The sequence below is a fragment of the Dipodomys merriami genome, unplaced genomic scaffold (genome assembly GCF_024711535.1).
Source record: "Dipodomys merriami isolate MVZ:Mamm:240054 unplaced genomic scaffold, mDipMer1.0.p SCAF_16, whole genome shotgun sequence".
Lineage (NCBI taxonomy): Eukaryota > Metazoa > Chordata > Mammalia > Rodentia > Heteromyidae > Dipodomys > Dipodomys merriami.
In genome coordinates, this window is record NW_027202937.1 from 12728922 (window position 1) to 12753520 (window position 24599).

The 24599-nt window shown below is 36.8% G+C and overlaps 3 protein-coding genes and 1 pseudogene across 3 annotated transcripts; 3 read left to right on the top strand and 1 right to left on the bottom strand.

Annotated features, from left to right (window-relative positions):
- The first annotated feature begins 1208 nt into the window (after nt 1-1208).
- On the top strand, nt 1209-2132 carry LOC138827941 (olfactory receptor 5V1-like). Its single transcript, XM_070023521.1, has one exon. It carries the CDS (start codon nt 1209-1211, stop codon nt 2130-2132), a length of 924 nt encoding a protein of 307 aa, XP_069879622.1.
- Nucleotides 2133-8829: 6697 nt separating this feature from the next.
- Nucleotides 8830-9771, bottom strand: LOC138827942 (olfactory receptor 12D1-like). Its single transcript, XM_070023522.1, has one exon. It carries the CDS (start codon nt 9769-9771, stop codon nt 8830-8832), a length of 942 nt encoding a protein of 313 aa, XP_069879623.1.
- Nucleotides 9772-10697: 926 nt separating this feature from the next.
- Nucleotides 10698-10799, top strand: LOC138828547 (U6atac minor spliceosomal RNA; annotated as a pseudogene).
- A 10157-nt stretch (nt 10800-20956) lies between these two features.
- Nucleotides 20957-21907, top strand: LOC138827943 (olfactory receptor 5V1-like). Its single transcript, XM_070023523.1, has one exon. The coding sequence runs from the start codon at nt 20957-20959 to the stop codon at nt 21905-21907; it is 951 nt and encodes a 316-aa protein (XP_069879624.1).
- Nucleotides 21908-24599: the final 2692 nt, after the last annotated feature.

Genomic DNA, 24599 nt, shown 5'->3' on the forward strand with positions numbered 1-24599 from the left:
CTTCTCTTCCCCCTCCTCCCCTTCCTTCTCCTCCTCCTCCTCCTTCTTCCTCTTTTTCCTTTTCTTATTCTTGTGCTTGGGATTGAGCTCAAGACCTTGCATTGCTAACAGGCTCTCTACTACTTGAGACATGCCTCCAGCTCATTTTTCATTGACTGTTTTTAAGGTAGGGTCTTTCTTTAGGCCTGAGCCAGTTTGGGCTGAAGTCTTCCTAATTGTGTTTTCCAAGATTGCTACAGATGACAGGCACAGGACATTGAACCCACCATTGTGCTTCTCCTGTAGCTGGGAGAACAGGAGTGCGTCACTGTACTCAGATGGACTCTTACAAATGTCTTTTGCCTAGGCTAGCCTTGAACTTGGATCTCCTAATCTCTGCCTTTTAAGTAGCTAAGATGGCAGGTTTGAGGCATTGTTTTGTCTTGATTTTTTTCTCTGTTCTTAAGCATTCTTTCAGCAAACAATCCCTTGGAGAGTTTCCTCATTGCCAATGTAAGAATCATGCATCGCAGGCCTGTGGCCCACAGCAAGCACCCGTGGCCCTGCATTTATTGAACAAATCTGTCAAAAGGTTTGGGTCCATATTCTCTTATGATGTTGCTTTTCAATTTGTTTTTCCTTCAACATCTTAAGATCTAATACTGTACATTAAAATATAAAAAGAAATCAATAAGAGTGCAAGGAGAACAAGACCTCCATGAGAAAAATCTCAAATAAGTTCATGATTCTTACACTGACTATAACAGTCCTGATTTTAATCCTCATCAGCTATCTCCAAGACATGATGGAGATGAGGAGAGAGTCACCATTCCTTAGTCCCTGACATTACATGTGGACTTTTCAGTTTTCATTGTCCCCCATAAAAGTGTTCTGTAAGAGATGTCAAAATTATTAATTTGTTAATCCATTAAATTTGTATTATTATCTTTAAAGAGTTGCAAAGAGACTTTCAATTCGACATGCCAATGTATGAGTAGAATGCATCTTATCTGCGTCACCCTTCCCACCTGTTTTTTTCTAATTGTGATTATTTGTGGACCCCACCATGAGTTGCCATAGATTACACAAGACCTACTATGGACCATATTATAGATAAGGATTATGTTGTTTATAACAGCTATATCTCTTGTTTTGTAGATTACTGTGGTTGCAGCTCATGAATACTACAATTGATGCTGCTTTTTTCTTAGTCTTCAAGATTAAACATCATGGAAGGAGAAAACCAAACCTCTTTCTCTGCCTTTATCATCATGGGGTTCTCCAATCTAAATAACCTGCAATTTTTACTATTTACTACTTTTCTTATGATCTATCTGTGTACCCTTGGAGGAAATATCTTCATTATTTTGATGACACTGATGGACTCTCGACTACATACCCCCATGTATTTTTTCCTGAGGAACTTGGCTTTTCTAGACATCTGCTACACCACCACCAATGTGCCCCAGATGATGGTGCATCTCCTCTCAGAGAAGAAAAGCATTTCCTTTGGGGGCTGTGTCACTCAACTTTTTGCATTCCTTTTCTTTGTGGGTGTAGAGTGTCTTTTGCTGGCAGCAATGGCCTATGACCGTTACATTGCAATCTGCAAGCCTTTAAGGTATTCAGTCATCATGCACAAGGCCCTGTACAGCCAGCTAGCCACCTCATGTTGGACAGGTGGTTTGCTCAACTCAGTGGTGCACACAGTGCTGACATTCCGTCTGCCTTTCTGTGGCAATAACAAGATCAACTATTTCTTCTGTGACATCCCACCTTTGCTGGTCTTGTCTTGTGGGGACACTTCTGTCAATGAGTTCGTGTTACTCTTCATTGGAGTCTTCATTGGATGGGCTCCCTTTCTGGGCATCATCCTTTCCTACCTCTACATCATCACTACCATCTTGAGGATCCGCTCTGCCGAGGGGAGACGCAAAGCCTTTTCTACATGTGCCTCGCACCTGCTCATTGTCCTTCTCTATTATGGTAGCTCTATCTTCACATATGTACGGCCCATCTCATCTTACTCATTAACCAAAGACAGGCTGATCTCAGTTTTGTACAGTGTTGTCACCCCTATGCTAAACCCCATAATTTACACACTGAGGAATAAGGACATCAGAAAGGCCCTGAACACTGTGTTGAAAAAATAACTACTTTCAAATTTCATTGATCTTGAAATGTAATACCAAGTTTGGATAAATAATGTAATTAAATTATTTAGTCTAGTAATGTTTCCTGATTGCTTCTCACCAAGGTTGTTAATAAAACCATAATAACTAATTGTTAATTCGAATGGTAAACCAAATGATGTAAATATGAGCGGCATATGTATTGGGTAACTGGTAAATAATGGTTTTAGTATTATTCTCATTCTTAAATACTTGCATGTTCACTAAGTTTTTGAATTGCAAAGGTTGAAAAGCTAATTAGAAGTTTATATGTCTAGGATGTACTTATTTCTCCATGTTTTCTGTTTAAGAATCATGCCAAATGCATTTGTTAGTTTAGCTGTTCTTAAAGTTTGCTAACCTATGGGGAACTATCCATTGTCTCTGTCTGTTGCAACTTCTGTCTAGGCCTTGTTTTGCTGTGTTATTCCCCTGCCCACTTACTATAATTTCAAAACCTTTTTTTTTAATGTATGCCATCAAGATTTTATTTTTTCTCTAATGGAGGAGGACTTAAAAGACACTATGCTACTACTTTGCTTTCAATGAAAATTGGCATCAGTAAATCAAGTTGTTAAAATCAAATAAAAATTTCCTCATGGGAATTCAGAAACCTGTCTCATCAAAACTTTGTTTTTTTTCTTGGGGGGGGAGGAGGAATGATCAAATAATGCTGATTTTGGTTTGTTTTAGTTTCCATCAAATGACCTCTTCATATTTCTCAGAGTTCCATGAAGAATTTTGGTGGGAACAACCTTGAATCTGTAATCTGCTTTTGTTAGTATGGACATTCTAACTTTATTGGTTCTTTTGTTGTTGAACGTGGGAGCTCTTTCCATTTGTTTTTATTTTCCTTCAGTTTCTTTCTCCAGTGTTTATAATTTTCACTGTAGAGGTCTTTAGTTTCCTTGGTTATATTCGCTTCCAGGTTTAAAGGAAATCTATCTAGTGCAGATGAGATAGCTTTATTTCTTTTCAGCAAGTTTATTATTAGTGTATTTTTCAGCCTAGATGCTCCTCAGTGGACAAATGGATCAAGAAAATGTGGTAGATATACACAATGGAATTTTACTCATCCATTAGAAAGGATGATATTGCACCATTTGTAAATAAATCAAAAGGCTTGGGAAAACTATGTTAAGTGAAATAAACCAGGCTCAGAGAGACCAAGGATGCACATTTTCCTCATATGTGAAGCTAGATTTAGTTTAGAAACTTATAAGTCAATACATTAGGTGGTATGCAAGTGTATCCTAATGTATTAACTAAAATATGGTAGACTCAAGAAAGAACTCAAATAATGTAATTCCTTAGAAAGGCAAAGTCAAAGTCCAACAAAATAGAGGCTAGGAATGCGGCTTAATGGTAGAGTGCTTGCCTGGCAGGCATGAAATCTGTGTTTGATTCCTTAGTACCATATAAACAGAAAAACCTGGAAGGGGTGCTGTGGCTCAGGTGGTAGAGCACTAGCCTTGAGGACAGAGAGGCTCAGGGTCAGAGTCCAGGCCCTGAGTTCACACTCAGGACTGGCAACCCCCCCCCCCAAAGTTCAACAAAATAAACACCAGGAAGTGGGTACTTGAAAGGGATGGAGTGAGGTCAAGTGGAAAGGGGTAGACAAATAAAGAGGAGAAGAGGGGGAGAATGCATATATCCTCCAAAATTGTATATCCCACAAAATTAAGAAGAGTGAGGGAAAGGGTGGGTCAGAAGGGCTGCATGAGAATTTTGGAAGGGTGGCATTGATCAAGATGTATTGGAGGGGCTGGGAAGGTGGCTCAGTGGTAGAGCGCTTGTCTTGCATGCCTGAGGCCCTGGGTTCGATTCCTCAGCACCACATAAGCAAAAAGAAAAAAGCCGGAGTGGCGCTGTGGCTCAAGTGGTAGAGCGCTAACCTTGAGCTGAAGAGCTGAGGGACAGCGCCCAGGCCCAGAATTCAGGCCCCACGTCCGGACCCCCCCCCAAAAAAAAAGATGTATTGGAGTCATAAACTGCTTTGTTAAATGGAAACTCCTTTGTAGAATTACTTAAAGATCATAAAAAAGAAAATCAGCAAAAATATAAGTGGTTTTTGTATATTGGTTTTGTTTTCTGCAATGTTATTGAATTCATTCATCAGTTTGAACACTCTTTGGTGAGGTTTTTAGGTTATTCTGAGTATAGAACCTTATCATATGAAAATGAAGAATTTGATTTCTTTCCCTCTTTATTATTTTAATGCTTTTTGTTTCTTTTTCTTTCCTAGATCGTTCACTATGATGCTGATCAAATTCCAGCATGCAGCCAGAAAAGTATGGCTGTTAAGTAACCATATTCAGGATCTGGCTGTTTCTTGGTTGAGATCTTAGAAGTACAACAAAGTAAATTCCTAACAGAATTGTCATTAAAGGGACTTATGTTTATGTTTGTTATTTCTTTCTATTAAAAATGGTGAGCTGAAGTAATTGAGACTCCTGGAACTAACAAAACTATTCAATAGCTGACTTTTAGTGGGTTAAGTGGGTGATTGTCTTAATCATCATTGTTCTAGTTCAGGTAGAGATGCTAGTCTTGAGCAGTAGAGGCTCAGAAGAACCCAGGGAAAGAATTCCTCAGAGAGAATAAGGAGGATCATTTCATATTATAATCCCATTTGAACAATAGGAGTGTGATGATCTTGGAAATGTCTTCTTATACTACATGTCATCATCATTAAAGCAGAATCAAATTGCTTGTCAGATGTGCAAATGAGCTATTGTTAGTGGTCATGGCTTGGATTAACTAATGATATGATTGGTAGGTCATAAAGTGTTTTCATGGAAATACAGGCTGAATAGGAGGGTGCACACATAGGTAATAGTTAATAAGTAGAGTGACAGCCTTGAGTGAACAATCCCAGTGAGGACGTTAAGGCCTTGAGTTCAAATCCCAGGCCCAACACAAAAAATAGAATATTAATAACACCATACCAATTAAAGTAATTGGGCTGTAATAGGGTTATTGATGAAAGGATTAGAGCTTTCTTTCCAGGTGGAACAAGTGGCCTGTTAGGATATTTGGGCTGTGCTTCACAATGCCCAAGGGCCTTAAGCTTCTTTTGTTTTGAAAAGGAAAATCACATACATTCCTTCCCAATCTGAATCTAGAAATCAGGAAAATGTAAGTTGAGTATCATCAAGGAAAATAGATTCAGTTGGTAGAAGATTTTATAATTGTTTTGGAAATTAAACAATTTGTTTTAATTAATATAATTTACACTGATGAGTTTTTAATGCAGTATCATAAGGGACAAATAATTAGGTGCTCACATACCCACAGTCATTAAAAATTCAGAACAAACTAGCTGATTAGTAGAATATGATCAATGTTTTAATTCATTTATTTCAATTGCAAAAAATGAGTGACAATAACTCTCTAGTAATGTATCTTTTCATTATGTCCAAGTGTAAGGTAAATAACATTTGGATAGTATTCAAAATACATGATTAAAAGCAAGCAATAAATTTGGTGAAAATTTTGGAATTTTATATTGAAGATTAAAATCTATGATGCAAAAATATATTGTACAACTCAACAAGATTAATCATCAATAGGAAGAGATGGGCAAAAACTCTAGGTAGTTAAGTTATAGAAAACAATATTTGAATTTAGAATAAACATACAAAAATGCTCTTATCAGAAAATCCAGATATACAAGTATGAGCAATAAAATATCTGTCTTGGCTACCAGAATTGCAAGTGAATTAGAATAAAAAAACTCATTAGTAATGTTAGATTAAGGCATAGAGGGGCAAGATCTTGTTCAGGAGAACTCTGTCAAGCAATTTTATTATACCTATTAAAATATTGAATATGCATATACTCTAGCACAGTAATTTCAGTTTTATAAATGAATTTTGCAGAAATATTTTCTTTTCCTTTCCATTTTCTTCCTTTCTTCCTTCCTTTCTTCCTTCCTTTCTTCCTTCCTTTCTTCCTTCCTTTCTTCCTTCCTTCCTTCCTTCCTTTCTTTCTTTCTTTCTTTCTTTCTTTCTTTCTTTCTTTCTTTCTTTCTTTCTTTCTGTCTTCCTTCCTTCCTTCCTTCCTTCCTTCCTTCCTTCCTTCCTTCCTTCCTTCCTTCCTTTCTTCCTTCCTTTCTTTCTTTCCTTCTTTCCTTCTTTCTTTCTTTCTTTCTTTCTTTCTTTCTTTCTTTCTTTCTTTCTTTCTTTCTTTCTCTCTTTCTCTCTTTCTCTCTTTCTCTCTTTCTCTCTTTCTCTCTTTCTCTCTTTCTTTCTTTCTTGAAATCTGGGCCTGGGCGCTGTCCCTGAGCTCTTCAGCTCAAGGCGAGCACTCTACCACTTGAGCCACAGTACCACTTCTGGTTTTCTGGTGGTTAACTGGAGCTAAGAGTCTCACGGACTTTCTTTGCCTGGGCTGGCTTTGAACCATGATCTCAGCCTCCTGAGTAATTAGGATTATAGGCATGAGCCACCAGTGCCCAGCTTGTAGAAATATTTTCTAAAACAGGCAAAGATGAATATGCAAGACTGTTGATTGCAGCAGGTATAGTAACAACATAAATAAAAATAACCAAATTTCTCCTATTTCCATTAATAAAGAGATGTCAAATTAATGAAAACTACACAACTATTAAATAACAATGCATATGCTAGTCTCTTTTCCTCTATGTCTCTCTTATATATTTTACAGAAAAAGCAAAGTATTAAAATATACATATGTAGTGTAGAATATATGTTGAATATATTTAGTGAGATTACATTGTTGCTTTAATTTTATAGACATTTAGAAGGATAGATAGAGACTAATCTTATTTTGTTTATTTTGAGACAAGGTCTCATTCTGTAACCTTTACTGCCCTGAAACTTGCCCTGAGTGGTCTTGAACTCATAATCTTCTAGCTTCAGCTTGTCTTTGTCACCACACGCAGCTCAACACACTGAACTGTATCTAAGGATTGATGTCAATGTTAACAATAATCAAATTGTGGAAATATAGAGTCTTACTTTTGTGTTGTAGCTCAAGTGTTCTTAATTTAGCCTCCCATGTATTAGAATAGGAGAGATTACAAGTACTAACAATGCTGAAGGAAAAACCAGTTCACTGTAGTAAGGTACCCAAAGAAAAGAAGTTTTACATTAAGATGAAATCAAGCTAAATTATGTCTGTAAAGGACATGCTTTCTGTGGTAGTCAAACTTTTTGTTGCTGGAGCAAAATACTTGAGCAAAACAATTTAAGTGAGGTAAGATGAATTTTGCTGATAGGTTTCAGTTCAGCCATGGTGGGGAGCAAGTGGCAGAGCAGTCTTCCCTCATGGTGGACAGGAAGCAGAGAGAGAACACATCAGGGATCAAGTATAGCTTTCAAAAACAAGCTTCATGTGACTCATGTCCTCTAGGTAGGCTCTGTCTCTTAAATCTACAATCTCATAATATCAAGCTATCACCTGGGGACCAAGTGCTTAGGAGCATGTTGGGGACATTTAATATTCAAACTATAACTTTCCATTTATAACGAAACAAAAGCCATTACCTTCAATGGAGGGAGACTTTACATGTAAAACTCCCTCTTCCCTTACCATTTCACCTTAATAAAAGATTTCTACTGTAAAGTTCAATCTCTTTAGCTCCCCACCCCCTTTTATGTTTGTTTGGAGAGGTGATGGCAAGTATTCTGCAAAGTATGGGAAGTTTTGATAGAAACATGTCTCTCTAACCATGGAGAAAATTCTCATTTTTAGCCCTGATATCTTTCTTATTTTTTTTCCTGTCAGTTTTTCTGTCGGTTGTGGGCCTTAAACTTAGGCCCTGGGAGCTTTCCCTGAGGCTTTTCTGCTCAAGGCTAACAATTTAACACTTTGAGCCATAGCTCCACTTCTGGTTTTTTGGTGGTTCATCTGGAGGTAAGACTTTCCTGCCCAGGCTGGCTTTGAATAGTCGTCCTCAGATCTCAGCCTTCCTAAGTAGCTAGGATTATAAGCATGAGGTACCAGTGCCAGACTGGACCTGATTTCTTAATCTTGACAGGAAGCTGGGGGCTATTCAGCATGTGGAAGTTAGTTAGGACAAACTAAGAAGGTATTAACTAGATCTAGAACACTTTGAAAGAAAAAAAAAATTTTTTGTATGATTACATGTTGATATAGACTTGATAAAATATACTGTTAAGACAAAAAAATCCCAAAGCAAATCAGACAAAAAAATTCATGATACATCTCTTAAAATTACCACAACTCATGTAGTGGAGGCATTACCCTTTTCAATTGAGTAACCATAGTTAAATTCTTCAAAAGAGAAAAACATAGTACTTTTGTGGATTACAGTAAAATGCATTGGCCAAGAAGATCATACAGAAAATGGCCTCAATACTATTCATTGACTCTGAACATGGGTAGTACAGACATTTCTATACTACCTATACAGACATTTCTATGTATGACTAGTCAACATCACCAACTGTAATCCAAAACCAATTCACCATAGGGGTTCTGTGGCTAATGTTCCACATGCCTAGGCTTTCCTTGTTACCTGAGGATGTATTGATTCATATCACTAGATCTTATTTATATATGTTTACATTTTGAGAAAAAAGTCTATTATAAAGTCCAATGCAATTTACTCTGTAGTATGTATTCTTATCAATTTCAGAAGCAATATAATTGCCTATCAGCTTTTTTTTTTTAAATACCTCAGAGGTGTTCTTTAGGTCTCTTGGAGGCAGAGTTTCCTTTTGATCAACCTGTTCAAGGCACCCTTCACTTCCTTGTTCCTCAAAGTGTAGATTAATGGGTTTAGTACAGGAGTCACCACACTGTACATGATGGCAATGATCCGGTCCTGGTCCATGGAGCTCCCTGAGGCAGGTCGGATGTAGGTGATGACAACAGGAGCAAAGAAAAGAATAACTACCATGAAGTGGGAGGCACACGTGGACAGTGCTTTGCGCAGCATGCTACAAGAGTGGGTCTTGAGGAAGAGATAGATGATGATGTAGAAATAGGACAGCAGTGTCAGAAAGAAAGGGACTGAGGCAATGGTCCCGGTGACAGTATTGAGCAGCCACAGGTTGAGCTCAGTGTTCTCACAGGCCAGCTCCAGCAGTGGCTTCACATCACAGAAAAAGTGGTGGATCTGGTTGGAAGCACAGAAGTTCAAGCGAGACGTCATTACTGAGTGCAGCAGAGCGTGGAGAAAAGCAATGGTCCAGGCAGTGATGGCCATCAGGGTGCAGAGCTGAGGATTCATGATGACAGAGTAACGAAGTGGCATGCAGATAGCTACAAAGCGGTCAAATGCCATCACAGCTAGCAGGAGGGACTCTGTAGTACCCAGGAAATGGAAGAAATGGAGTTGGCTTATGCATCCCAAGTAGGAAATGGCTTTGTTTGTAGAGATTAAGTTCTCCAGCATCTTCGGCAGTGTCACTGTGGAGTAGCAGATATCTAGACAAGCTAGGTTTCCCAGGAAGAAATACATAGGTAAGTGCAGTTTTGGATCAGAAATGACAACAGTCAGGATGGCTCCATTCCCAGCCACATTGACAAAGTAGATGGTGAGGAAAACAACGAAGAGAAAAGGCTGTGGTTCTTGTATGTCTGTTACTCCAAGGAGGATAAATTCAGTGACTGAGGTTTGATTCACCATCACTTAAGAGTCAAAATAATTTGTGCAACACTCTCCCCAATGAAGGTCAGTCTTTCCAGTCTGAGATTGCTATTATTTTTTACACAATCAACCTTAGATCCTATGTGGTATTTGAATGTCGACATTATTATTATTATTATTATTATTATTATTATTATTATTATTATTATTATCAATTTTGACTCAACCATTTAAAAACTATGAGCTTTGCCATGAATACTTTTCTTTCTTTTAGGGATTTAAAACAGGTTATCCATGCACTGTGTTATCTAGCTATGAATACTTACATTCTCATATAATTTTTATCTCTTAAGATAATTATATGACATGGTATTTTTTTTATATCCCATTGTTATTTATTTTCCTAGTGGGAAATTACCTGAAGAATTTTAACTTCATAAAAACAATCAGGGATGAAATTATTACACTATAAAATCTTTAAAAACTAGGAAAGCCCTAAATTAGTACAAATAGCTTTTTCTTTGAATGTATTTGCTAGAGTTATTCTCTTACTTACTCATCTCTCCTCATCCTCAGTAGGACAGTCAGGAAACCTATTTGGGTAGAAAATGAGATCACATTAATCTATATTAATCTGAAGTATTAGAAATTTTTATCATACTATATTTAATGATCAGTTTAGTTTTATCCTGTTATTCTAAGCCTTAATGTTCTTCAAATATGATCCAAGTTTACTTCTTTAATGATAGATGCTATTGTGTCTAGTTGCTCTGGGAAACTGTCTTTTCTCATATCCTCAAATTCCTGGATCAGAAAATTTCTGCCTCCAGTGAGTTCAAGTTGCTTTCTTACATCACTGAGTATATCTATGCCCTCTATCACTTGAAATTTCTCTTATGACACATTTCAAGTCATTTTATCATCTGGAAAATAAATGCATTCCTCAGCAATTAAGAAATGTTCTAGTGCTGTATGAAAAGAGAGCAGGTCAGCACTCCCCTTGATGAGGATGGAAAGGCCCCAGGCCTGATAACACACATATGGTTAAAGCATTGCCACTGCTTTTTGTTCATCGCAGCATTGTTTACCATTGCCAAGATATGCAATGAACCCAGATGCTCCTCAGTGGAGAATGGATCAGGAAAATGTGGTATATATACACAATGGAATTCTATTCTTCCATCAGAAAGAATGATATTGCACCATTCATAAGGAAATGGAAAGACTTGGAAAAAAATATATTAAGTGAAATAAGCCAGACCCATTTGTAGTACCTAGAATGTGCCTATAGATCTACAAGTAAACACACTGGATAGTAAATGACAAAAAACACTGGGATATCATAAGTTATGCAGCTCTTTAGACATGTACACAGTGAGACCAAAGGAGGATATTCTTAGGAGAGGATCACAAAGGCTCAATAGCTATGTGCACATAATCACAGAAAATAATATTTATCTAAATGAACTTCCTGAAATGGAAACAAAAGTTGCTTTTTTTAAAAAAGAAATTTTCTACCTCAAGAAAAATCCATCTTCTGCACTTAGCAATCCTTTAATGTGTTACTGGCTGGTATGTCTCTATGGCAGCTTCATGCCTGTGTTCTCCAAAGTTGCTACAGGTTTCTATCTCTTCAGTTGCAAAATGCATTTTCTATATTGAGTTTCCTTTCCATTATATACATTCATGTTTTCTATGAAATAAATGCAATAATTTTTATTTCTTTCCTTTCATAGAATTGAAATCATGTTTTTGTTCAGTGAAAGTTTAGTCTTGAGATATTGGAAATAAGGTAATTACAATGAAATTTGATACTTGACCAAAGAGGAAATTCCTTTGAATCTTTTTCTCCAACATCATTTAAAGAATAAATGACATTTCCTCTTTTAGTGACACTGAAAGAAAAAGACATAATGGCAACAAACATCTTTCTCTTTATTCCTTTTAAAATAAGAGAGGTAGTGTATTGCCTTTTGTATTTTAGCAGGGAAGAAACAAAAAGCTTTGTGGGAAGTTGTAAAAGTGTGAATTGCTGAGAACTGTTTGGAGATCTCTGAAGCTAGACAGACATAAGGGTGTTCTAAAATCCGGATGAATCATTGAAGGTTCCAGCATTCATACAAGAGAGAAGAAATCAGTTTCATATGATTTGAGTAAAAATATTCAATAAACAAAGGAAATCCTCTAGAGAGCTGCTGGGAATTTTGATATTGAGAAATTAATCTCTATCTTCTATCCAGGAGGACTACTGTTAACCAATTCAGAATACTCTTTGGTAAACATACAGTTTCTTTATGACATAAATTACCATTTGGAAAAGTACAAATGATAAACCAAAGATTTTTATTTTTCTGCTCCAAATAATAATATTGTACCAAAACCCTATTGGGTAAAATATGTAACACTCCAAACAATAAATCAAAGAATAAATAGTCTTTCTCATGTTCCTCAGTGTGACATGGCTTTTTTATCTGAACTTTTAATATTTGTTGGTTACAGATTTTTCCCCTTAGAGAATGATGAACCAGTTATGCTAAACTGTGAATGAATATAGGAAATAAAATATGAGAAGTAAAGTGTTTGCATAATTGTACCATGAGAAGTCCATTATAGCACAGCAAACCAGATCTCCATTTTGAACATGTATATCATTCATTAACAAATAAAAAAATATGAGCAATTGCTAACCAATTGCTATCCAATTTCATCCTCTTACCTGTCTTTGTGTTCAAAATCACAGAGATCAGGTCACTTTTCAGATCTAACCTCCTAAGTGATTTTAAATAATAGAAAAGTATTTGAAATGGTAGCTTTTGTTAGAATTTCAGGTTGAGTTCCTCATCTTCCAAAACCTCCCCCTCAGCTTCTGAAAATCTGCTGCCTCTTAATGATTTGTAGTTCTGTAGTCATAAAATCCTGAGAGAGAGTGTCCCTGGTGCCAGGAAGCATTGTTGTGATAATAAACAGGGTGTCTTCCCAGGAAATAGTTTTATAAAATTACTCTGTGGAGTTTTTTGGTTCCTCTCTCTCTCTCTCTCTCTCTCTCTCTCTCTCTCTCTCTCTCTCTCTCTCTCTCTCTCTCTCTCTCTCTCTCTCTCTCTCTCTCTCTCTCTCTCTGCCAGTCCTGGGGCCTGAACCCTGGGCCTGAGTGCTGTCACTCAGTTCTTTAGCTCAAGGCTCCACTCTACCACTTGAGCCACAGCACCACTTCTGGCCTTTTCTGTTTATGTGGTCCTGAGGAATCGAACCCAGGGCCTCATGCATGCCAGGCAAGCACTCTACCACTGAGCCACCTGTTTCTTTTTTTTTCTTCAATTTTTTTCTTCATCTGCTCTTTAAGTTGAGAATCATGGGCAGAGTAAGGCACAATACCTACTATATTCCCTTAGACAATTTTCCTTTTATTCCTTAAGAAAGCAGAGCTTTCTAAGAGTAGAGATAGGAGCCAGTAGCTCATACCTGTAATTCTAGCTAATGAGGAGGCTCACACCTGAGGACTGTGGCTCAAAGCCAGCTATGGGATTCATCTCCAATTAACTATGAGAAAAGCTGGAAATGGAGCTGTGGCTCAAGTGGAAGAGCACTAGTTTTGAGCACAAAAGCTCAGGGACAGCATGTAGGCCCTGAGTTTAAGCCCTAGAACTGCCCCCCCCCAAAAAAAAGCATAGATCTATTTTCTTATCTCCCTTGTAATATAATTTGAAATTGAAAATGGAAAAGAAAATTGACAATGAAAATTAAAGCAGTATGTTTTATTGATCATTACCAAAACAATACTAATAATACTCTACTTATTTATTTCTATGGATTTAATGAATAGCAAAGAAAGAAGAAAAATAAAGAGAATGTTTACTTTTTTTTAAAGCCCTGATTTATTTTGTCTACTTTTGGATTCAAAAGTACATATTATTCTCTGTTTAGTAGCATGATGTTGTTTGATTTTTTTTTTAAAAAATGTGTACCTTCAATTCTTGCTAGAACCATGAGATAATAAAACTTTCTGTCTCACTAGTCACCATGTTGTAAGTGAACTATAAAACTTGTGGGAAAATGAGGTCAGGAGGGAAAAACTGGGAGAAAACGAGGGAAGAGGTGACAGACACTGTTAAAAAAGAAACACACTCATTACCTGACTTATGTAACTGTAACTCCTCTGTACATCACTCTTACAATAACAATAAAAAATGGTCTGAATAACTCTATGGCCAACTGTCTGTATCTTTCATCTATGAAAATATAATAAAAGATGTTCATAGTTTATTGTTGATGCTTCTTTTATTCCATATGAATCACATTAATCACTCCTTGTTGTTGTCTATGCAAACACAATACAAATAGATAACATTTATTACATGTACTTTAAGTGTAGGCTTTTGTTCTAAGTTCCTAACATTTAATTCTCAGAATAGCCCAGCGACAAGATTTCTTTATTTCAATCCTACCATAAGAAAACTGAAGCCCCTCAGTAGACGAATGGATCAAGAAAATGTGATATATATATATGTGAAATAAGCCAGGCCCAAAGAAACATAGGTTCCATGGTTTCCCTTATCTGCAATAACTAGTATATGTCTAGGACAAGTAGAAAAGGTCAAAGGCCATGTACATATAACCATATAAGATGATGCTAAGTGAAATGAATCACAAGACAGGGACACAAGAGGTTTTTATCTTTGTTGCTGTTGTTTTTAATGTACTTACAATGGACTATGTGATGTTTTTGTTTCTCTTGTATGTTCTTCCCCCAGATATTACCCCTGCTTTTACTGTATTTGATTCTAGTGCCCTGCATCTTGTATATACATTTTTCTAAATTGAGGAGAGGAAATAATAAAAAGCTGAAATAACACATTGTAACAATGAGATGTACAAGACACTATGTTGAAAATGAACTTTACAACTTTGGGAGAGAGGGAGGGAGGAGTTGGAGAGGTGGGGTGCGAAGGGGTTGTAGGGGAAAAACAAAGGAGGAGGTAACAATGTTCGATAGGAAATGTACTCATTACCTTACTCATGTAACTGCAACCCCTCTCTACAGTATCTTTACAATAAAAATATATTAAAAAAGAAAACTGAAGCTTAAAGGATCTAAATAAATTTCCCTTTGTCCTGTGATGAATTGTGAAACTATCATTCAAACTCTGTTTAGCTCCAGAACTGTTGAAATATGACATGCATTTTTTTCAACATATCACCCATCTATTTTTCTCTCTGCCCTCCATTTCTTTCTTTTTCCTTCCCTTCAGCCCTTCCCTCTTTCTTCCCTCCCTTCTTAAAGAGGTATAACAGGCAGGTGCCTACTAAGAAAAGGATGGAGATTACAAAATAACCTCAGTTATCAGTAAAAAATTACCTTGTCTTCTAATAAGGTACAGCAGCACTTGTCCTTCATGGCATTTAGACTTTAGGTTTGTTTTACTGAAACATCTAGGATTCACCAAGACAAAATTTAGCATTCACAATGATCTCAGTGATCCTCAGATCTTTTTCTTTTTGTTTTCTTTCTTTTTTGGGGGGGGCCGGGTCGTGGGGCCTGAACTCTGGGCCTGGGCGCTGTCCCTGAGCTCTTCAGCTCAAGGCTAGCACTCTACCACTTGAGCCACAGCGCCAGTTTCGACTTTTTTCTTTTTGCTTATGTGGTGCTGAGGAATCGAACCCAGGGTCTCATGCATGCAAGGCAAATGCTCTACCACTTTCCCAGCCACTTTCCCAGCCCCAATCCTCAGATCTGTTGCCTGAGTTAAATATTTCTCAAGTTACACATCTGTGGTGTTCTGAAGAAATCGTATCAATATTATTAAAAGACCACACAAACAAAAAATAGGCAAACACGTAAGCATGTAAGTTATAAAGAGAATATAAAAATGGATGTGTTGCATTTGAAAATGCTTTCTAAAAATAGTTTGAAATGTTCTGACTACATAGTCACTAAAATAGCTAAAGGAAAAAGGACAATAGCAAATATTGGTGAGGGTTTAGGACAACTGGAACCTTCCTGTATTGCTAGTAGAAAATCAGTTGTTATCACTTTGAAAAAGTGTATTGCAGCATCCGATAAAGATGACAAACACATCTGTATTACTCAGTAATTTTCTTCTAGATATATACCTATATATATATATATATACATATGTGTGTGTGTGTGTGTGTGTGTGTGTGTGTGTGTGCATTAACTTTAACTTCTAAATGATTTTTTTTGCCTCCAGAATAAGTTTTCAAGAAAAGCAACAGTTTTTGGATAATTTTCCTAAAAACATCTTTATTTTTCTGTGTATATATCCACTCTTTTAATTTAAATTCTTCTTGTATTCTCTATTATTTAGATGGTAAACATGAATTTCTTTACCTGAAATTTAGCAATCATAATATATATTCATACAAAGATGGTTGAGTATTTACTGAATAAACACCAGAAAGATTAAAAAAATTATTGGACAATTGTGCATATTCATGGACATAATGTGAGTTTTCAATGTATGCATGGAAAGTATGCATAGAAAGTACAAGGGTCAGATAAGAGGAATATGCATCTGTATCATTTCAAACATTAATTGTTTCTTTGTATTAGGAAAAATATAGTTTGAAAAATATAGTAAACTATTGTTAATTATATTCATCCTACTGTGAGCACTGTACACAGCATTCTTCTACTTAGCTAACTATGTTTTTGAACTTATTAACTAATAATTTCCTAATTCCTCTCATCTTTAATCTTCCCACCGGGTGGTAACCACTCTGTCTACTCCTAAAGATCAGCTTCTTTATTCTCTACACATAACTAGGAACATGAAATATTTGGCTTGTTTCATTTAACATCATATCTTCTAATGTCACAAATGACAGAATTTCACCCCTTTTCATGGCTACATCATAATATTTCGTTATATAAATATGACACATTTTTCTTTTTTCTCCTTTTAAAATTATATATTGGTGAGTTTTACTATGAAATTTTTATTCATATTTATAATTAATAATAAATTTTACTTATATATAATGCAGTCATCTCTTGGTGGACCCTTAGGTTGATTCCATAACTTAGTAATTGAGGATAGTACTACAATAAACATGAGAGTGCAGAAATCTCAGCATACTGATTTCCTTTCCTTGCAGTATACACCTAGAAGTTAAGTAATGGGTCATACTTATTGGTTGTATATATCGACTAACAACTTGCATACCTAGTTAAATGCCACTAAATTCTGAGGCATACATTTTTTGATGTGTTGTTAGATTCAGTTTTCAGAAGAGTTTTCTAATTTGCATGTGAGATTAGGGGGAGACATTTACCTAACAGATGTCTTTCACCCTCTGTGACCCTGAAGTGTTTCAAATTTTATGGAGGCCTCATTTTGTTTGTAGTAGCACTTGGATGGAGGTAGCAAATAAACATAAGAAGAGGACTGAATAAAGGATTTTAGGTCCTCCACGAAGAAACCATGAAGAATCATTGAGGCCACTTGAGATTTTTCTTTCAACTCCCTGAAGCAGTGTGTCCTGGTCTCCAACTCTCAGAGCATTGGTGCACAGCTAGGGATGCTTGGCTCTCATTAAGTACTTCTGATAGCATAAAAATGTAGGGATAATGGTTCTACCACTCCATAAAACAAAATGGCCCATAAAGTAGCCCCATACCAGGCTCTGAGAATTTAAAATCTATCATCTGCTTCTGGGCCCTCATTTCTACTATAGGCAAGATGTTATTCTTTTCTTCCTCCTCCTTCTCCTCTTTGCTCATCTTCATGTGCTTTATCTTTCCAATTTATGCTATTCTTCAACTAGGTTTTGGAAAATTGGAAGGTATGGTTGGTTGGGAAGAAAGAAAAATAAGATCTGGTGGAGCCCTGTGAAAGGGAAGTATTCAAAAGGTCTGTCCTTGCTCTGGGTATGTGATTCAGGCCATGTGTGTGTGAACTGTGCACTTTCCTCAATGTGCTAACTTTTCGCTATAAGAAAGATGTCTGTCTTCCCAACATATTGGCTTAACCTGCTCTGATAATTATTTGAACTTTTAAAAGCAGGGACAAATCTTTCTGTTTGTGGCAACAAAAAGTTAAAAAAGTTCCACTGTGATATGCTTTGGTATCACGACAGCTATCAAGTCTGTGCGTATGAGAAAAACATAAAATCAATGTATCTGTGTAGTTTGGAGAGTCAGAACTTCACAAAGTCAAATCTTTTATGGCAAAGTGGGAACAAATATTACTTACAGCAGAGGGAGACCAATATGAAGCAATAGCAATACCAACCATGTTGTTATTATTATGTACCACACACAAGGCTACGTAGTGAGTGACCACATCTGGTACTTGCATTATTTTAATTTAGGGAGGAGGAGTTTCACAACTTGTTAGTGGCCACTAAGTAACAGCTGGTAAGTGGGTGGAGAACTTGGACATTTTTAGTGTTGATAAAGCTAGTAGGAAGAAGAGTTTTGAGTTTAGCCATCCTGCCAATGATTAAAATTAAATCATAATGGGTGAAAGTTCTAACTCTTGGACTCATCTATAAATGGAATGATCTATTTTTTTGTTGTTGTTGTTGGTCATGGGGCGTGAACTCTGGGCCTGGGTGCTGTCCCTCAGTTTCTCAGCTCAAGGCTAGCACTCTACCACTTGAGCCACAGCACCAATTCTGGCCTTTTCTGTTTATGTGATGCTGAGGAATCAAACCCAGGGTTCATGCATATGAGGCAAGCACTCTACCACTGAGCCACCTTCCCAGCCCAGAATGATCTATTTTTGCAGGGTTTATAGTATCTGTTCATGCAGAGTTCAGAGTTGGACTGAATTGTCAGTTAGCAGAGCAATTGTATGGGAGAATTTTAGTGGCTGGTCTTGATTTTTTCCACAAGTTTCTTCCAAATTGCAATCGTAGATTCCTCAAGTTTAAGTTCCAGGAGAGACAGTGTGATGAACACAAATACCCATGGTTAGCAGTGCATCAGAATTCAGATGTTGGAAAGCAGATAGAGATCAGGGAAGCAGATAAAGGCTCTTAAGGCAGGGTCTATAGGATTTCTGTCTTATTTGTGACTTTTTCAATATGTATGTGTAATTTTGTCAATTCTAGAGAATTCACTGATGAATGGAAAGTACTTTGTCACAGACTTTTGTTTATCTGTTAGTTTGAATACTCTGTGAATCACAGTGGGTCAGACAACCAAAGTAAAACCACTCTTTGAAATGGGACTTCAGTGTTCATGAATTAAATTTCTCCTTTCAATGTTGGTAGACGTTTTGGAGGACAGTTTATGCTTTTCTTTAGTATTTGGCCTAAATTTTTGTAAATATTATTTCTTTGGAATTTCCATAAATTCTCCACCACAATGAATTCAGGCAAGGACTGAAGCTGAAGTGACCTCTGGAGGGTTTTCCTTCATGGAAAGTTTATATATGGCTACTGTGAAGTGATTCAAACTTCTGTGAAGTTACCCCTCAATCTGAAAAAATTGTCATTCTTAGCCTTAATTTCAATTTCTGTAATATTTCCTCTATTGTTCTTCTTACATCTGACCATGTGTAGATAATAGGTTCTGTATGTGTAAAGCAAAAAACAACAGGTATTCTAACTTAGAACATAGATTTAATTAAAAACACAATCCTGCTCCACTCAACAAACAGAAAATTAGTCTGAAGGAACACTAAGTACTCTGGCAACTTGGAATATGGAGGAAAGCCACAGACAATAGATGACTTAATGTCCATTTCATGAAGATTATTGACATTGTTATGTAATTAAGAATTTAAGTCAGCACATACCCATTATTGTTTTGACTGTTTTCATTTGTCACTATTGTTGTGCTACTCATTAGAAAGCAGGTAAATATTTTTTGATTATAGGGACTAATGTGGGATGGTGATTTGGAATACCTGGTTTGAGTCACACCTATGCTCTCGACAGAAAGAAGTGTTTCTGAAGGAGTTGGAGTATATATAGTTAAGAACTAGAGAAGCATATTCAAAAGGTAGAAATTTACTGGCCACATAATCATAATTGTTCAGAGGCCAAAGTAGGCACTGGTGACCTTGCCAGTTAGAGGAGAACTTGACTTTAAAATGGTTTTCTCTGATATATTTATCCCTAGATGTAAAATAGCATAATGCTGCTGTATAATGTTGAATGAGTTACTAATATATTCTATCGTTTGCTTATCGGTGGCATAAATTTGCATTGGCTTGTGCACTCTCTTCCCGAGTGAATCTTTAGCCTTATTACTATTAATTATTTATTTATTTTTAGCATGGCTCCAGGTAGTTCTGCCCTTTGATTATACCTCAAATTTTGGATGAAATTTACTTTCCATCTTAGATAATAGGAAGAACACAGGCTGGGAAAGGCTGCTTACTACAATGAGACAAACTCTTTAATATGTTATGTCACTAAACTTGGAAGTTAAACAATGTGATTTTTCTTTCCTTAAGTATATAGAAGTGGTTCCAGCAAACAGACCCATTGATAGCATCCTCACTGCTGAGCTCAAATTCATGCAGGCAGATATATGTCCCAAGACACACACTTTCATTTGTTTTATTAAGTCTGTTGAAGGCTATGATACCATATTGTGGTATTCCATTGCTTTTCACCTTTTCCCTTTCTCCACCACCATCTCCTTCACAATGCCTAGTAGATGATATTAAAATAGAAAAAAATAATCATTAAGAAGAGGGACTCAAATAACTCTATGACTTTGAGTATTGTGATCTTTATCCATCATCTCTGAGACGCAGTGGGGATGGAGGGAGGGCCTGTTACCGCATATTTACACACACATCCCTGGCATTGCGTGTGATCTTCTCAATAGTCAATTTTTCCTCATGAAGTTTCTCATATTTCTTAAAAGTTGTATCCCACCAGAAATATTAAAACTGTTTAAATGTAATGATGTTACATCTTACCAGGATTTGTCATGGAGTATAAAAGCTATACACAATAGTCATGTTACTTACAACAGCTATATTTCCTTTTTGTATTAGCCTCAATTAGCTGTACAAGAAGATTTCATCTTGGCATGTCCAAATGTGCAATGTGCCTCAATAAGTCTCATCCTTTTTCTCCTTTTCCCTTGTCCCATACTTCCCTAATGGATCTCAATAAGTTTCACTGTAACATTTTTGCATATATAACAGCTATATTTTTCTTGTGTTTTCTAGATTATTACTCTTCCAGCCCTTGAATATTGCAATTGGTGCTGCTTCTTTCTTAGTCTTCAAGATTAAACATCATGGAAGGAGAAAACCAAACCTCTTTCTTTGTCTTCATCATCATGGGATTCTCCAACTTAAATCATCTGCAATTTTTACTATTTACCACCTTTCTTATGATCTATCTGTGTACCCTTGGAGGAAATACTTTCATTATTTTGATGACACTGATGGACTCTCGACTACATACCCCCATGTATTTTTTCCTGAGGAACTTGGCTTTTCTAGACATCTGCTACACCACCACCAATGTGCCCCAGATGATGGTGCATCTCCTCTCAGAGAAGAAAAGCATTTCCTTTGGGGGCTGTGTAACTCAGTTTTTTGCATTCCTTTCCTTGGTTGGTGTAGAGTGTCTTTTGCTGGCAACAATGGCCTATGACCGTTACATTGCAATCTGCAAGCCTTTAAGGTATTCAGTCATCATGCACAAGGCCCTGTACAGCCAGCTGGCAGCCTCCTGCTGGGTTTGTGGTTTCCTGAACTCAGTGGTGCACACAGTCATGACGTTCCGTCTGCCCTTCTGTGGCAATAACAAAATCAATTATTTCTTCTGTGACATCCCACCTTTGCTGGTCTTGTCTTGTGGGGACACTTCTGTTAATGAGTTGGTAATACTCTTCCTTGGAGTCTTCATTGGATGGACTCCTTTCCTGGGCATTATCCTTTCCTACATCTATATCATCTCTACCATCTTGAAAATCCATTCTTCCAAGGGGAGGAAAAAGGCTTTTTCTACATGTGCCTCCCACTTGCTCATTGTCCTTCTCTACTTTGGCAGTGCCATCTTCACGTATGGAAGACCCATCTCATCTTACTCCCTGGCCAAAGACAGGTTGATCTCAGTATTATACAGTGTTGTCACTCCCATGCTAAACCCCATAATTTATACGCTGAGGAATAAGGACATCAGAAAGGGCTTGAGAACTGTGGCAGAAAAAATAGCTACTTTCAAATCTAATTTCCCTTGAAGTATATTATCAAAAAAGTTAGTCTATGATCTGATAACTTATTTAATAACAATGTTTTGTTTAGTAATACTATCTAGTTGTTGCTAGCAACAAATTCCTAGGAATTAAACGTTAATTTCAATAATAAAACAAATATGGCAAAATATTAATAGCAGATGGTAAATTTGGGTGAAGAGTGCCTGGTATCATTGCTGTTTTATTCTTAAGATTTTGTATGTTATCAAATATTTCTAATATATAAGGTTAAAACGCGAATCAGAAGCTTACGTCTGTATGACACCCTTGTTTCTGTATGTGTGAAGGCATTTGTTAATTTACCTGTTCTTGTTAAAATTGCTTCTTCTAAGGTGAGCTACCTCTTGGTTTGTGCTTTTATTAGTCTACCAAACGAAAATCTTCACGTTACACTAAAGTTACCTACTTAACTAAGACCTAAGAATGACTTTTGGATAAGCAAGTCATGCTTAAAAATGATTTTAAATAAATAAATAAAACAGAATAAGAGAGAGCTCTGGTTGATTTTTTTTTGGTGGAATTAGTCAAAAGTGATGTTTTTCTTGTTCTACTTTCTGTTCACTGCTCTGGTATGTTTTTATTTCTTAGGTCAAGGGTACTTAGTTCTCTAAATCCAAGCTCTTTGCCTCTATCTGATCTTTCAAATATTGGCTCCATGCTATTGTTACACACCCTGAACTCTAGTCTTTACTTGTCTACCATGCTCCAGTCTCATTATCAAATGTTTCCCTTTATATGTATAGATTTATTGGTAATTGTGTTTTAAATCTTATTATCCTTAAGTAGTTATACAAAGGGCTTTCAATTCCATTCCACACGTCACTTTGTGAGTACAATGCATTTTTTTTGTACCTGTCCTGGGGTTTGAACTCAGGACTTGGGTGCTGCTCTGGCATTTTTGTGCTCAAGGCTAGTACTTCACCACTTGTGGCTCCACTCCAGCTTTTTTTGGTGGTTAATTGGAGATAGTCTCATGGACTTTCCTGCCTGGACTGGCTTCATACCATGATCTTTAGATCATGGTATTATAGGTGTGCACTACCAGTGCCTAGTATAAACAATGATATTTCTGAAAGGAACTTTTGCAAATAGCATCAACAATTTACATATACTCCCATTTTTATGCAGATTCATTCTCTAGGAATTTATTCTAGGTAGGCACTACACATACTCTCTAAGATATATTTTCAAAGATTTAAAGAAGTAAAAGAATGACAGCAATCTAAATGCTACAATAAATATAATAATGATAGCTATGGATGACAAGATAGTATGAGTCAGGTAATAATACCATGTGTTGTAAGGAGAGAGGAAAATGTACCCCTGAGGCAAAACCATGAGGAGCTCAGTATAGGATTCTTTTGTAAAGATAGAGAAAAGGAAATCAAGCAAAGCTTTGGAGAGCATGGGGCGGGACCAGGGGATTTTTCTCCCTGGGCCATGTTGACTCATCTTCCATTGATCTCTGTGATGGTTGACTTTTAATCCCACTAAATACAAAGGAACTTATTCCAATATCCTAGAATTCTATGAGAGGACGCTTCTAGGATCAGAGCTCAGGAAGATGTCAAGGGATTGAGGGATTTCAGTGTCTCAACCAAAATTATAGCCCATCATCTAGTGTGACCAGATAATCATCCCATCTACTAGATAGCCAAGAATCAGTAAAGAGTGAAGGCAAGATCCTGGGAAATGGGACCCTTGCACTAGAGGGAGATGCACATTTAGTAGAAGTTATAAAATGAATAAAAAGTCACTACTGAGTTAAGTGCTGTGAGAACAAGCTTATAGAAATCATGCAAGCAGAGAACCAGGAGAACTTAGTTCCACAGACCTATTCCCAGTATCTAAAACATATGAGAAAGATAAGAAACAAATGAGAAAAACAGGCAGAGAATGTTACAAAATTCTATACTAGAATAACAAAAATAAATCTTGGAAACTTAAGAAATTTGTAAATCAACAATTCAATAGATAAGTTGGAAGACTCATGGAGTTGTACAAGTGGAGAAAATTAGCAGACATACTGGAATAGTAAGGACACCAGGCTATTACTCAAGAAATCCAAGCTTTGGACTGGGAAGGTGGCTCAGTGGTAGAGCGCTTGCCTTGCATGCTTGAGGCCCTGGGTTCGATTCCTCAGCACCACATAAGCAGAAAAAGCCAGAAGTGGCGCTGTGGTTCAAGTGGTACAGCGCTAGCCTTGAGCTGAAGAGCTGAGGGACAACGCCCAGGCCCAGAGTTCAGGCCCCATGACTGACAAAAAAAAAAAGAAACCAAACTTTTTACAAGTACCCCTCCCCACGAAAAATAAAGACTATTAAGAATGATTGGAAAATCTCAAAAAAATTTGTGAGTTTACCTGGAAAAATGTACATTTTTCATGGCCTTCTCCAGGGGTTTACTGTTCTTACAATGATAGAACAGACCCACACCAAGACACATTACAATGAAATTTGAGGAAGTGGAGGAAAAAGACCCCAAAGACAGGAAAACAGCTTTAGAAGCTTGCAAACAAGTCTGGTATGGCAGGAATTCTAACAAGTCATAAGACTGTTAGTTGTTGATGAATTGGAATACCTATATATGGAAATATTTTCTCTATTTAAATTTGGAAACACTACAAATCATAATAGTACAATAGTACAATAGATGTGTTGCATTATTACAATAGCAT